The 14,058-nt window shown below is 48.2% G+C and overlaps 1 protein-coding gene across 6 annotated transcripts in view; it reads right to left on the bottom strand.

Moving 5' to 3' along the window:
* Positions 1-332: 332 nt before the first annotated feature.
* Positions 333-14,058, bottom strand: part of PRPF39 (pre-mRNA processing factor 39) — a 56,285-nt gene continuing 42,559 nt past the window's right edge. For 3 of the 6 annotated variants that reach the window (XM_056546942.1, XM_056546948.1, XM_056546947.1), the window contains exons 13-14: positions 8,832-8,955; positions 333-1,053 (exon numbers count right to left, since the gene is read on the bottom strand). In XM_056546942.1, the coding sequence (XP_056402917.1) occupies positions 976-1,053; positions 8,832-8,955 (202 nt within the window). In that variant the 3' untranslated portion in view covers positions 333-975. The remainder of the gene's footprint in view (positions 1,054-8,831; positions 8,956-14,058) is intronic. The other 3 variants (XM_056546946.1, XM_056546944.1, XM_056546945.1) reach the window with 3 other exon arrangements.

Here is a 14,058-nt window from a genome sequence, read left to right as displayed (position 1 = left end):
TCCATTGGCATTCATAGATTTAACTCTCAAAAGGAACAAAAATAAATAAATAAAATTTACTATCTGGGAGCAGTCGGGCCCCCGCAACCAGACACTTGTTCCCTAGGAGATAAACTGTTTTACACCATAGTACTCCTTTAAAGGGGTATACCGGCCTTATACATCATATCCCCTATGGGGATACGATGTCTAAGGCCGGTATACCCCTTTAACAAGGGTTATTTTTTCACCAAGAGGTCTGATAATACACCATTATACTAGACTGCTGTGTTTTATTGGACTGTTTTGCAAGTGTGAAACAAAGCGATGAGCCTATATATAAGAAAATTCATCAAAAAGAAGAAGAGTTTTCATTCACAGATTACTTTAATTGTCTCATCTGGGGAAAGAAAACTTAAGATCATGACTTTGCCAACACTTTATTAACAACGAAACGTGATAAAAAGAGAAAAGTACATACAGATGGATACAAACATGAATGTTTCTAAAAATCTGGATAACAAAAAAAAAAATGTTTTTTGCGACAAGTCATGTGTCAACTACCTGCTGGAGAATCGTCCCGACACAACCACATACTTTATCTGGTACATGTCCCTTTTTAAACACTTTTCTTCAAATGAAAAAACAAAACCAAAGTCAAAAGTTTAAGCAATGTGTTCCAGAAGATTGGATACGTCTTATATTTGTACAAAAGTAGAATTAGAGCAGAAGTTACAAAAAGAAAAAAAAATACATTATACAGGATGTATACCACTTCCAGTGAGAGGAATCTGGAACACAGGTGTGAACAGAGGGATAAGTCTCCCCCCGGTTTTCTGTTAATTTCTGCCACACAATAAGATCAGTCTGCTCATACACAGCACACCCCTCGGGTGCCAAAACCAACTTTCCCCCCAAAGTGAAAGACAAAATTAGAAGGTTTTTTTTCTCTTATAATTTATGTTAACTCCTGCCTTAAAATGGAAGAGAAGGCCTTCAAGTGGAGGGAGGATGGTAGTACTGTCCGTAATTCCAGGCGTTCTGGTAGCTGTATTGCTGCTGCTGCTGCTGCTGCTAATAAATAAAAGAAAATAAATAAAAATATTAGAACATAAATGTAAATATATATTTCTGACTCCTTTAGGGTGTATTTATACATACAGTAACCTGTGCATATATGAAGCTGTGTTCAGTCAATTAGTCTGCAGCTTCAAAAAAGGAAACTCATCCCGTTCACCCACACTAAATCCAATATACTGGGTTAGTGTGGGTGAACAGGAGTCCAACAAGGGGTTTGCTTACTAAAATATGTCCAGTAGGTCCCGAGATATGTCCCCCAGAAGAGCCTCTTGCAAATTACATGAATTGCACGCTATTGGCGGGGCCCCGCCAGCTCAATTTACATGTTCATGGTCAGTGATTCTACGTCTCAGTGACGTGGAGCTGCAGGTCATGTGTATCTCTGCTCTTTGCATACAGCACATGCATTGACCGAGTGCTCATGTGACCAGCGAGGCACAGACCTTGAATATGTAAATTGAACCGTGGGGCCCCGCCTCCAGCATGCAATTCACAGCATTTAGCAGAGTATATTCTGGGGTACATAGCTCAGGACCTAAAGGACGTATTTTAGTAAGTGACCCCTCGGACTTCTGTTCACCCACACTATAACCCAGTCTATTGGGTTTAGTGTGGGTTAACAGGCTGACCGTTTTCCTTTGAAGCTGCAGAATGACTGAACACAGCTTCAAATCTGCAGCATCAAATATGCACAGGATACAGGTTTAGAGTGGGTAAACAGGCTGACCGTTTTACTTTCATATGCTATGCATTAAATTGATGTGCAGGATACTGCGGGGGGGGGGGGGTGCGGGTGGGGGGGGGGGGAATCCATTGGGGATGTCCATGACAACTCTGAGCTTATTCGTATGATCCCCCTGAAACGCCACTTTTATTTCCATTACAGAATGTTTCAAGGGGACCTGTGGCCAACCCCCTAGAAAATAAGATTTTATTGTCACCATATATTCAATAGTTTTAAAACAATTCAGTGAATGTCAGATATTCAATCCCATTACTAAAACTAAGTTCTCGCCCATCTGACAGATTGCCTGAACTGTTAAACTATAACCCCTCAAATCTCAGGAAGAAACTGTACAAGGGCATGTGATCAACTGCAAAACTACAACTCCCAGCATGCCTGGACAGCCAAAATGCTGAAATCATGCAGTGTTCGCAGCAGACATGTTGCGGATTTTCTCAGGCAGATTCTTCTGTCAAAAATCTGCAGCACTCTACAGTAGCAACAAAGTGGATAGAAAAAGTAGATCTCTCTCTCGTAGGATCCATTGGGGGACACAGACCATGGGTATATGCTTCTGCCACTAGGCAACAAAAAGAAAGTCATCCCCTCCTGGCAGGATATACCCTGCCTACAGACTCTGAGCTTATCAGTTTAGTCCCAAAGCAGTAGGAGAGGACAGACAGGGAAAGAAACAACAGTAACTAACTGTCCAAGGAAACCACAGCCAAAAAAAACCCAAACCAACCCTCGGACAGGCAACCGAACCAAGGACAAAAAAAAAATAGGTGGGTGCTGTGTCCCTCCCAATGGAGCCTCCAAGAAAGATTTTACGGTAAGCATAAAAATCTACTTTTCTTGCTCGGCTCCATTGGGGGACACAGACCGTGGGATGTACCAAAGCAGTCCCCGGGATGGGAGAGAACCCAAGCAACTCAGTTGGAAGGCTGGGCCACAGCCGCCTGCAACACCTTGCGACCCAAACCAGCGTCAAAGGACGCAAAGTGTGCACCTGGTAACATTTTGAAAAAGTGTGCAAGGACGACCAGGTGGCCGCGTTACAAACTTGCAAGGCCAAAGCCCTGTTGTGGAGAGCCCCGAAACAAGTGGAATGAGCGGAGAACCGGAAACGCGGAGTCTTGCCTTTGCAGCGGTAAGCTTCTAAGATGGCAGAACAGATACACCGCAAAATGGTCGCTTCCAAAGCAGGAAATCCCTTACAACAACCCTCCGTAAGCATAAAGAAAGAGTCTCACTGGCAAAAGGATGAAGTGACCGAAAGGTAAATCCGATCGCCCGTACCACGTCAAGACCATGAAGCAACCGTTCCCTGGGATGGGACGAAGTTGGACGGGAGGGCACTCATTTAGGTAAAAGGGGGAGACTGGACAGAAAACAACTTTGTCCTGGTGCAAGACCAGTTAGGGGGAATGGCAGGAGAGAGCTGCCAGCTCTGAAACTCTCCGAATGGAAGTGACCGCAATGAGGAAGGCCACCTTCCAGGAAAGGAGATGAAGAGAAAGGTTTCAGAGAGGTTCGAAGGGAGTACCCTGCAGAACACAGAGAACCAGATTCAGATCCCACGGGGGAGTAGGTGGACCTGTACGGCAGAGCTGCATGAGCTAAACCCTGCAGGAAAATGTGGATGTGAGGGTCGGATGCCAGGGGGCACTGAAAAAGAATGGAGAGTTGACACCAGACCCTTAAGAGAACCGAGAGCCAAGCATTGTTCCAGCCCAGACTGCAAAAAGGAAAGAGGGCGTGGAAAGGGAGAAAACAACTGGGGAGAAGGATTGAGACTCACACCATCGAAAGTAGGACCGCCAAGTAGGGTGATAAATCCACAGAGGAAGGCTTGCGAGTCCTGATCATAATGCGGATCACTTGGGGAGAGAACCCCCTGGCCCTTAGAACCGCGGATTCAGCCGCCACGCCAAATGCAGCAACAGTAAATTGGGGTGGCAAAGGGGACCCCGAGAGAGCAGGTCTGGACGAACTGGGAGGCGCAGTGGTACATCGGGCACCTAGGCGAACAACATCGGCGTACTAAGCGTGCCTGGGCCAGTCCGGAGCCACACGAGAATGGCGGGGATGCCCTCCGCCTTGAGTTTCAACAGGACCATGGGAAGGAGAAGAAGGGGAGGGAAAAGATAGAGGGGGGGGGGGGGGGGGGGCAAAGTGCGACCAGGGGATCACTAAAGGAATCTACGGCTAGGGCCGGAGGAGGTCCACGTCCAGAGGGCCCCAGAGGTTACAGATCTTTGCAAACACCTCTGGACGAAGAGACTGGGTCGGCAGAGGAGCAACTGAGGAAGTTTGCCTCCCAATTGTCCACCACCAGGATGTGGATCGCCAATATGGGGGGGAACTGAGTTCTGCCCAGAGCAGAATCCTGGAGACCTCGATCATTGCCGCGGGGCTGCGAGTGCCGCCCTGGTGATTGATATGCCACAGCCGTGGAGTTGTCCGACTGGACACAAACAGGATGGTCCTGAAGAAGGCGCTATCAATGGTGGAGGCAAAAAAGTAAACTGCCCAAAGTTCAAGGATATTGATGGGGAGAAGAGCTTCCTGGGAGAACCAACAGCCCTGGACCGTACGATCCATGAAAACTCCCCCCCCCCCCCCCAACCAGTGAGACTGTCATCCGTCGCGATGACCTGCCAGTGGAGGGGCAGGAAAGATAGTCCCTGTCGAAGAAGAGGAGACAGAAGCCACCACAGGAGGGACTGGCGAGTCCTGAGGGGGAAGAATAATCCTGTGATAGAGGGATAGCGGAGACTTGTCCCACGGGGACAGTATAGTTGAAGAGGTCGACAATGAAACTGGGCGAAGGGAAACGACTTCCATGCAGAAACGAATGGAAACTGGAACAGAATGACGGCGAAGACTAACGCCTGTTGACAGAGCACGGCGCTTGTACAGCGGGAGCAGGAGCCGCTGTGTCAAACTCGAGTCCCAAGAACACCAGAGACTGGGTGGGAGTCAGGTTGGACTTGTCCTGATTGACCACCCAGCCAAAACGGGACAAGGTCTGAAGAATGAGAAGGAGACTCTCCTGATTCTGGTCCCTTGTTGGGGCCTTGATCAGGAGGTGGTCCAGGCAGGGGATCAAGGACACACACCAGGCTCGCAAGATGGCAATCACCACCGCCAGGACCTAGGTGAAGACCCTTGGGGCCGTGGTCTGGACAAAAGGAAGGGCCACAAACTGAAAATGGCCCTCCGGAACAGCGAAGCGAAGATAGCGCCGATGCACCAGAAAAAATGAGATGTGAAGGTAAGAGTCTTGGATATCCACCGAGGAAAAACTCCCCTTGATCCATGGATGCCACCACAGAACAGAGCAACTCCATGGGGAATTGACTCATGAGTAGGTGGCGGTTGAGGAGCTTCAGATCCAGGGATCGAGCGGACGGAACCCCCTTTCTTGGACGACGAACAGGTTTGAATAGAACTCCGAAAAACGCTCCTTGGGAGGAACTGGAACGATCACTCCTTGAGCGAGAAGGGTCCGAAGTGAGACCCGAAAAGCAGCTGCCAAGGAAGGAGAGCGAGGGGGGCGGGAGCGGAAAAAACTGTCCCTTGGAAAGGAAGCAAACTCAATCCAATAGCCGTCTGAAATGATATCTCTGACCCAAGAGTCCTGCACGTGGGCAATCCAAATGTCACGGAACAGGGACAAATGAACTCCCACCCGAAAAAAAAATTCTGGGTGGGGGCATCCCTTCAGGCAGAGTGAGGCTTACGGGTGCCTGACTTGGCCGCAAAATGGCCGGAACAGTTATCAGACTTCCAGGAGGGGAGAGCCTTGAAGGAAGGAGCCTTCCTATCCTGTGAGAGCACCGGTCTGGCTGCCCAAGCCAAAAGACCAAAAGGAGGTTTGACTTCCTTCGGGAATCGATATGGCGAGACTTGTTCTGTGGTAATTAGGAACTCTTACCTCTGAGATCATCGCATCCAGGTGTTTTCCAAAGAGCCGGGTCCCAGATAAAGGAAGCTTAATGAGAGATTTCTTGGAAGCAGCATCAGAGTCCCAGGCCTTGAGCCACATGGAGCGACGAATCGCCACCAGGTTACCTGTGGCAAAAGCCATACAACGGACGGACTGTAAGGAAGCAGAACACAAGTAATCCCCAGCATTGGAGGGTTGAAGAGCAAGAACCGACAATTCCTCCTGAAGGGGACCCATATAAAATGCCCTGGCAGAGTTGGGAAGCCCAAACAGATAGGGCTTTTGACACCCAAGCTGAAGCGAAAGCGGGAAGCAAAGCTGAACCGGCCGCTTCAAAAGCAAACTTGGCCAAATTCTTGATCCTCTTGTCAGTCGGATCCTTAAAGGAGGCCGCGTCCCCCAAAGGAAGAGTAGTAGATTTTGACAGGCGGGAAACCGGAGGATCCACAGCTGCCGGCGTTGTCCATTTCACAATCAAGTCCTCGGAAAATGGTAACTGCACCTGAATCTTCTTAGTCCCTTGGAAGTGTTTGTCTAGATGCTTCCATGCCGCTTCGAGTAAGGAGTCTAATTCAGCATGAGAGTTGAATACCTTAGGAGAGAGACTGCAGCGGTGGAAGGAAACTTCTGGAGCTGGGTCCGAAGTTCCTGGGACCTCTAGAAGAAGTGTGTCCGTGATGGCTGACACCAAGCTGTGCACCATGTCGGACACGCTGGTACGGTCCTCTGGATCAGATGTAGTACACCTGACACCTTAACTTCCAGCTTCCCAGGAGAACCGGAGCGGGTGGAAGCAGCCTTAGATGTAGGCGAGGAGGACCTAGGACGGCGGATTCAGCAGAACCACCAGGCATTTTAGTTTTGCAGCCCACACAAGAGTAATAAGTAACCAGGGCCGCAGTGGCCGGTCTGGGTTCGGACATAAATTCAAGTAAAAAGTCAGCAAGAAAAAAGGAGCAGTCTCACCCGGTTTCTGTGTCCCTCAAATGGAGAGAAGAAGCAGGCTGTAGCTGGAAGAGCAGTCACTCTGTACAGGAGGAGAGAAGGAGGGGAGGGAGGTCCCAGGATAAGGAGGTGGAACACTATGTAGCCAGACCCTCATTGGTGGAACTACACAGAGAAGGTCAGTGACCCTCCATTGCGCACGCTGTACTGTGATAGGACGGTGGGGGGAGAGTGGATGGGGGCGCGCTGAAAAGCCCTGCCGGCGGGAAGTGGGCAAGTCCGCAGCCACAGCCTAAATTAATGACTCCCGACGTTACGGGCACCTTATACATGCAGGCGGCCAAAGTGAAAGTAGCTGCCGGCTGTGCACACGCAGCGCAGCCAACAAGGAGAGCGCAAGGCTGTCAGCGCACCACCCGCAATAGGAGGAACGAACTGTAGAGCTGCAGAGTGCCAGGAGAATGCATCCGAATACAGTGCTGGACCGGAGACTGACACAAAGACCCCGGAATTCAGGATGGCAGAGCAGGGAAAGCCTGGTCCATGAAAATGCTGAGGTACAGCAGAATGGGCATGAAACAGGGGTACTCCAGAGGTTGAGAGTCCTGAAAAAGAAAGACAGCAAGACAAGCAAGGAAGGTAGGGGGACCTGGACCCAAGGTACAACCCCAGGTGCTGGCGGGTGGCGAAAAGGGGTTGACAGTGCATAACTATGCCTGTGCCCCTTCATCGCATATGGGGGAACAGTGAGCGCCATGTTCCTGAACCCCCACCTAAAAACAAGGAAATAAAAGGGAGATAAGAAGCTAAAAAACATTTCCCTGAACTAAAAAATAAAGTAAAAGACCAGGTCTGGAAAATGCCAGACATGTGTCTGCCTTCTACATGAACTAAGCCAAAACTGATTACCTCAGAGTCTGTAGGTGGGGTATATCCTGCTAGGAGGGGGCAGACTTTTTGCTGCCTAGTGTCAGCAGCATACACCCACGGTCTCTGTGGCCCCCAATGGAGCCGAACTAGAAAAATCTGTGCAAAGTCTGCACACAAATTGACCTGTGGAGCGGATTTAATAAATGATTTGGAGCAGATTTTCCGGTGTAAACAATAATATGCACAGTGTGTGACCATACCTGAGAACTGCTAGTCACGGAAAACCACCACAAATGATGTAGCGGATAGGATTTTGCAAATATCTGACTTTCTGATTCTTGTGTCATATACGGCTGAGGCTAATGATTGACTAATGGTGATGAACATATATGGTGCACATCACTGCAACCCTATGAAAAAAGCTAGTGAGGAAGGGAGTGTGAGCGCAAAAGTACATAGTGGTCCCTCTAGTTACAATATTAATTGGTTCCAGGACGACCATTGTATGTTGAAACCATAATGCTATGGAAATCTGGTAATAGGTTCTGAAGCCACCAAAATGTCATCCAAAAATAGGTTAAAGTGAGAATTAAAGAAAAATAAGTAGATAACTAATATAGATAAAGCAAGTCCTTACATATAAAAGTAAGAAAGATCTGCTGGGAGCTGTAATCACTGTCTATGTAGAGGACAGGAGCTTCTTCAGGGTACAGTACAGTGTTCTAAAAAAAAAGTAACATGGAGCCACCCTCACCTGGTGTCCTAAGGAGCAGCTAACCGTGGCACAGGTAAAGAGTACAGAACATGTAATACCTCCCTGTACTGTAGGGGGCGCTGTCAGACAGCCAGTCAGTGCATGCACTTCAGTAATACAGGTAAGGAGTAGTACAGAACATGTAATACCTCAAAGTACTGTAGGGGGCGCTACCAGACACCAGTCCGTGCGTACACTTAAGTAATACAGGGGTTTTACCAGTGAATGCCCATTCTGATTGGTTCTTCCAGCCATTTGCAGGTATCACAGATCTGGACTGTCTGTACATTGTATATTGAGTCTGGTTTCAAGTTACAATGGTCCAGAAAAGACCCTTCTATGTTAAGGCCATTGTAAGTTGAGGGACCACTGTAATAGGAACATTTAAACAAAAAAAAAAAAAAGGTACTTTCTAAACACTACTTCAAATCCTCCCCATCTGTTAAATGGGAACACTGTCTATATTTAGAGCAGGCAATGGATCTTTCAACTCAAAGAGGAACCAATGAAGCAACATGACCACTTACCTGGTACCAGTTTGCATAGTTATATGCAGGCTGAACAGCAGCTGTGGTTGTGGCAGCCATAGGGGCAGCAGACATCACCGCACTGTCCTCCGAGTGCAATCTCTTTGCATCAGGCTGTTCCAAGCTACAATTAACACAAAAGTTAGTATAGAGGAGACTTCATGATTTCAACATGAGGCGTCTGGCAATGGCTTATTTCCTATTCCCCAGTGACATGGTAGCAGACATGTCATGTATATCACTGTTTAAAAGGTGTGTCAGATCTATTTCAATGGGGTAAAAGGGGTATTCCAGAAATGAAAACTTACGCTGCAAACAATAGATGGCTTATTACTTTTGTAAATAACATAGCATAAAAAAAAAAGTTATTTATATCACTTCCACACATCTCAGCTGCCCCATCATACCTGTTAAAGGGGAACTCCGGTGCTCCAGCATTCTGAACATTTTGTTCAGAACGCTTTGAGCCGGAGGAAGGGATTGTGATGTCACACCACACAGTGGGAGAACGTGGGGCCTCAGCAGCAGGACCCCTGCAACCCATCTTATATCCCCTATCCTTTGTATAGGTGATAAGATGTCTAGCAGCGGAGCACCCCTTTAAAAAAAAAGCAGGAGAATGAAGCACTTGGGCAGTCCAGAGCCTGTACTTGTGGGTAATGTTAATACTTTGGGCTTTGTGCCAACAGTCTTGCTGCAGCGCCTGTATTGTTCTTGGGTGGCTGGAGCAGAACCTAAGACGGCTGTCTGTAGTACTAATTTTTGTCTTCACAGTAGAAATTATCATACTATTTAAGACAATTAGCATCTAGAAGTACAGAACTCTAGGAAAGAAGATTAGGTTAAATGCAAGGCACTAATAGGCCTTTGCAGCAACAAAAAATAAATCAAAACATGTAAAACTGTACATGACATGAAACAACAGGAGGTAAAATTGCCACAAATAGTATTTAATCATCTGATTAAACATATTATAAATTGTACTAGTATCCACGGGAGTTTTACGCCTTCTTAAAATGTCAAAAAAAAAATCAAATCTATTCTCAAAGTAAAAATTGTGGAGTTTAAAATAGATTAGGATAGAATTTTAAAGTTTTAAGGCAGGAAAAAGGAGATTTTTTGTACTCTCTGTAAAATGTCTCTCTCATAGCCTTCATTAGGGGACACCTATACTGATTGGTATATGCTCTTGCCACTAGGAGGCGCTGACACTAAGTAGAAAACAAAGTCGGCTCCTCCCTGGCAGGATATACTATCCCACTGGAAGTGAGGTAATCAATTTTGTGACAAAGCAGTAGGAGAAGCCAACAAAGACACGCCCTAAAAAGGAAACCGGGAAAAAACTATCCGGACAAGACATGAAGAAATGGGTGGGTGTTGTGTCCCCCAATGAAGGCTACGAGAAAGATTTTATGGCGAGCACAAAAAAAACTCTCACGATCGCTCTTCATTGGGGGACACAAATACCGATGGGACGTAACAAAGCAGTCCCTGGGGAGGGGGAAAAACAATCACTTGAGAAAGGGAGCCAGTCCAGAGACTGAACCCTATATGTCCGTAAGGCTCATGGACAAGACCCAGGGCCAAGAGGAAACAGAGGCCCACAAACTGAGCATCCGGAAGGTCCCACCGACCATGGAGATGGACAAGAACGCCAAGGAAGGGACCGTACTTTTAGAGACTCCATAAAGACACAAGAGGGACATCGCAGAGGCTGGATGGGCCATAACAATCCTGGTAGAAGGTAGAAAACTACTCCAAGGAAGCACAGAACCAGACAGAGGGCTAGTCCGGCTGGTAAACACAAAAAAAAGAAAAGGGAAAAGAAAAACCCCAGAGATTCAAGAGAACAGGGAGTGCACGCCTGAGCAAAAGGCGAGCACAGTCAAAGTGGAGACCAGAACCTCTGGGGAAAAGAAAAAAAAAGATGGGAACTGTCTCCAGAGAGGCATGGTGAAGAAGACCAATCACCTGACCCAAAAATTAGCAGGCTCCAAAATCACTGTCCCAGGGCACACCACGAGCACTCGGGAGGAAGAGCGGAGAGTACGACGCAGAGCCTGAACAACGGAATAGAACATGATGAGGAAACTACGTCACTGCATAAGCTGAAAATGGTCAGACTGGCGTAATCCTGCTGCCGTTACGCCTTCCGTCCCTGGAGTACATGGACCCTGAGGGAGAAGAAAGGGAAAAACGGCCAGACAAGGAGCTGAATGTCATGGGAAGTTGCCCCCCTAACAACGGAGCAGCCGACATGGGGTCTGGAGGTTCCCAAGGCTCCCGGAGGTCCCATACCCCTGTAGGGTGAGCAAACCCCACATCTGGAAGATGCTCCAGGAAATAAGACTTCTATGTCGAGACAAGAAGTGTGGCACAGAAGAACCGCCACACCATGGGATTGCAGAGAAGTCTGTGCAGGAGCCCTGGACATACCCAAGACCGCAACCATCACAAAGGCCCAAAGAACCAGGAGGGCCAAACTAGAGGAGAGGGCATGCCGTGACTGTCCAGAAGGTTGCCCATGGACCCTGGTGGTCTGAACAGACCAGAGTACACTGAAGCAACATGCTATCACAACAGGAATGGGGAGGAAGACGAAAGGTAACCCAGCTGGGACTCCAAGGATTTGGGAACATGAAGGCTACCCAAAAGACTGGTGTGTACTGGGCGAACATAACCTCAGGAACCCTGACAACAAGTGCCAGAGTACGCCAGGTACTGAAGGAACCATCTGAGTCCCAGGAGGGATCTGAACCCTGGACATTGGTGCTGGGCAATATAGAAAGACTTGACTACAAATGCAAGTGAGAAGTATACACAACATACAGAATGGGGAAGTACACCTCATTGGGGTGAAACCCTGGACCCTATAAAGAAAAAGGGGCCTGAACCTGTGTCAACTGCTGACACAGCACATGTCCTGCAGGATGGAAAACAGGTATAGCACCAAATGGCGCGCTATAACCATGCTCTCAGCAGAACAAAGTTGCTCCCTAAGAAAAGGGAACAAGATGTTTACCGTTTCAGCAAAGGGCTATTAAACCAGCAGTAAACATCCACACCATATTGCCAAATGGGCCTACAATCAAGGAATATCATCGAAGACACAAGAAAGATGAATTTGGTGCCTGAAACCATGCAGACAGTCTTACTCACTGGTATAAGTACCACTGGTAAAGGTTCCAAGGTGACCTGATGGAATATAAAAATCATGCAGACACAGGCTGGCTAAATGGCACAGCCATGGAACACACCAGGACACAGTGTACAGAACCCCACACCGAAAGTGGATTACCTGCCGGCAGCCAAAAAAGCCGCAGGCATGTGGTGAGGGACAGGTTAGGGTAGGGAACCCAGCGAACAACAATGTGGAGCATTGTATGGGGCCCATGGACCACACGTGGTCACTTATCTGGAACCGCACTTTGGCAGTGGGTTACCCAAACTTCCCCCATGGTGCAGGGAGTACTCAACGCGGTAGTAAACCATGCGGATAACAGTCCAGCTGACTGGTATAAGATCCCTGAACCCGCAGGGTCACTCCATTGAGTACACAAAGCTAAAGGGCAACCAGGTGGTGTAAAAGCATGCAGATCAAAGATCAGCAGGCAGCCAAAAAGTCCCTCGTACCTGCGACAACGCCCTTCCAGAATACTCACCCAAGAGCGAGGTACGGGAAGCCCTAGCCATACCTGTTGCAGCCCTGTGATGGGAGGCCGATTGCAGCAGAAACCGTGCAGACAATGGTTTGGCTTATTGATAGCGTACACCTCCGGGTGCAGGTGGGTGGTGATAAGGTGACCACAGCACAGACAAGTGAACACTGCCCCTTTTGTTGCATATGGGAGGGCGGGAAGGCCCAGTAAACATTGGTAGTATCCCTGCCATCCTGAGAGATCGGGGGAGGCTGAGGAGCCATGGATTGTATCCCCGTCACCCTGTATAGTGTCCATACGACTCACCGGGTCACTTCTGCGCACTAGCAGTGGGGCACCGCAACTCCAGCCACAGATACAGCAGTCAGGTGATAAGTGACAGGCAGCTGATGAACCACGCAGACCACTGTCTGGCTTACTGGTATAGGGTCCATTGCATACACAAAGGGTCCATCGGACAACTCTCACTAGCAGTGGGGTACCAGAATACCAGCCACAGATGCTGCAGCTATGAAATGAAAGACAGGCAGCAGAGGAAACCACGCAGACCACTGTCTGGCTTACTGGTAGAGTGTCCATTGCATACACTGGGTCACTCCTTCACATACCTCGTACTAGCAGTGGGGTACCGGAATACCAGCCACGGAAGCGACAGCAATATACACTGCTCAAAAAAAATAAAGGGAACACTAAGATTACACATTCTAGATCTGAGTAAATGAACTAATTGTATGAAATACTTTCCTCTTTACATAGTTGAATGTGCTGACAACAAAATCACAAAAATGATCAATGGAAATCAAATGTATTACCCCATGGAGGTCTGGATATGGAGTCACACTCAAAATCTAAGAGGAAAACCACACTACAGGCTGATCCAACTTTATGTAATGTCCTTAAAACAAATCACAATGAAGCTCAGTAGTGTATGTGGCCTCCACGTGCCCATATGACCTCCCTACAACGCCTGGGCATGATCCTGATGAGGTGGAGGATGGTCTTCTGAGGGATGTTCTCCCAGACCTTGACTAAAGCATCCGCCAACTCCTGGACAGTCTGTGGTGAATGGAACGAGACATCCCAGATGTGCTCAATCGGATTCAGGTCTGGGGAATGGGCGGGCCAGTCCATAGCATCAATTCCTTCCTCTTGTAGGAACTGCTGACACACTCCAGCAACATGAGGTCTAGCATTGTCTTGCATTAGAAGGAACCCAGGACCAACTGCACCAGCACATGGTCTTAAAAGGGCTCTGAGGATCTCATCTTGGTAACGAATTGCAGTCAGGCTTCCTCTGGCAAGCACAAAGAAATGCCACGCTCACCATTACTGACCCACCACCAATCAGGTCATGCTGGAGGATGTTGCAGGCAGCAGAACGTTCTCCACGGTGTCTCCAGACTGTGATGTCTGTCACATGTGCTCAGTGTGAACCTGCTTTCATCTGAGCACAGGGGACCAGTGGCGAATTTGCCAATCTTTGTGTTCTCTGGCAAATGCTAAACATCCTGCATGATGTTGGGCTGTAAGCACAACCCCCACCTGTGGACTTCGGGCCCTCATACCAC

The sequence above is a fragment of the Hyla sarda genome, chromosome 11 (assembly GCF_029499605.1).
Source record: "Hyla sarda isolate aHylSar1 chromosome 11, aHylSar1.hap1, whole genome shotgun sequence".
Taxonomy (NCBI): Eukaryota; Metazoa; Chordata; class Amphibia; order Anura; family Hylidae; genus Hyla; species Hyla sarda.
The sequence above is the reverse complement of the archived record's forward strand: the minus strand, read 5'-3'. Positions and strand labels throughout refer to the sequence as shown.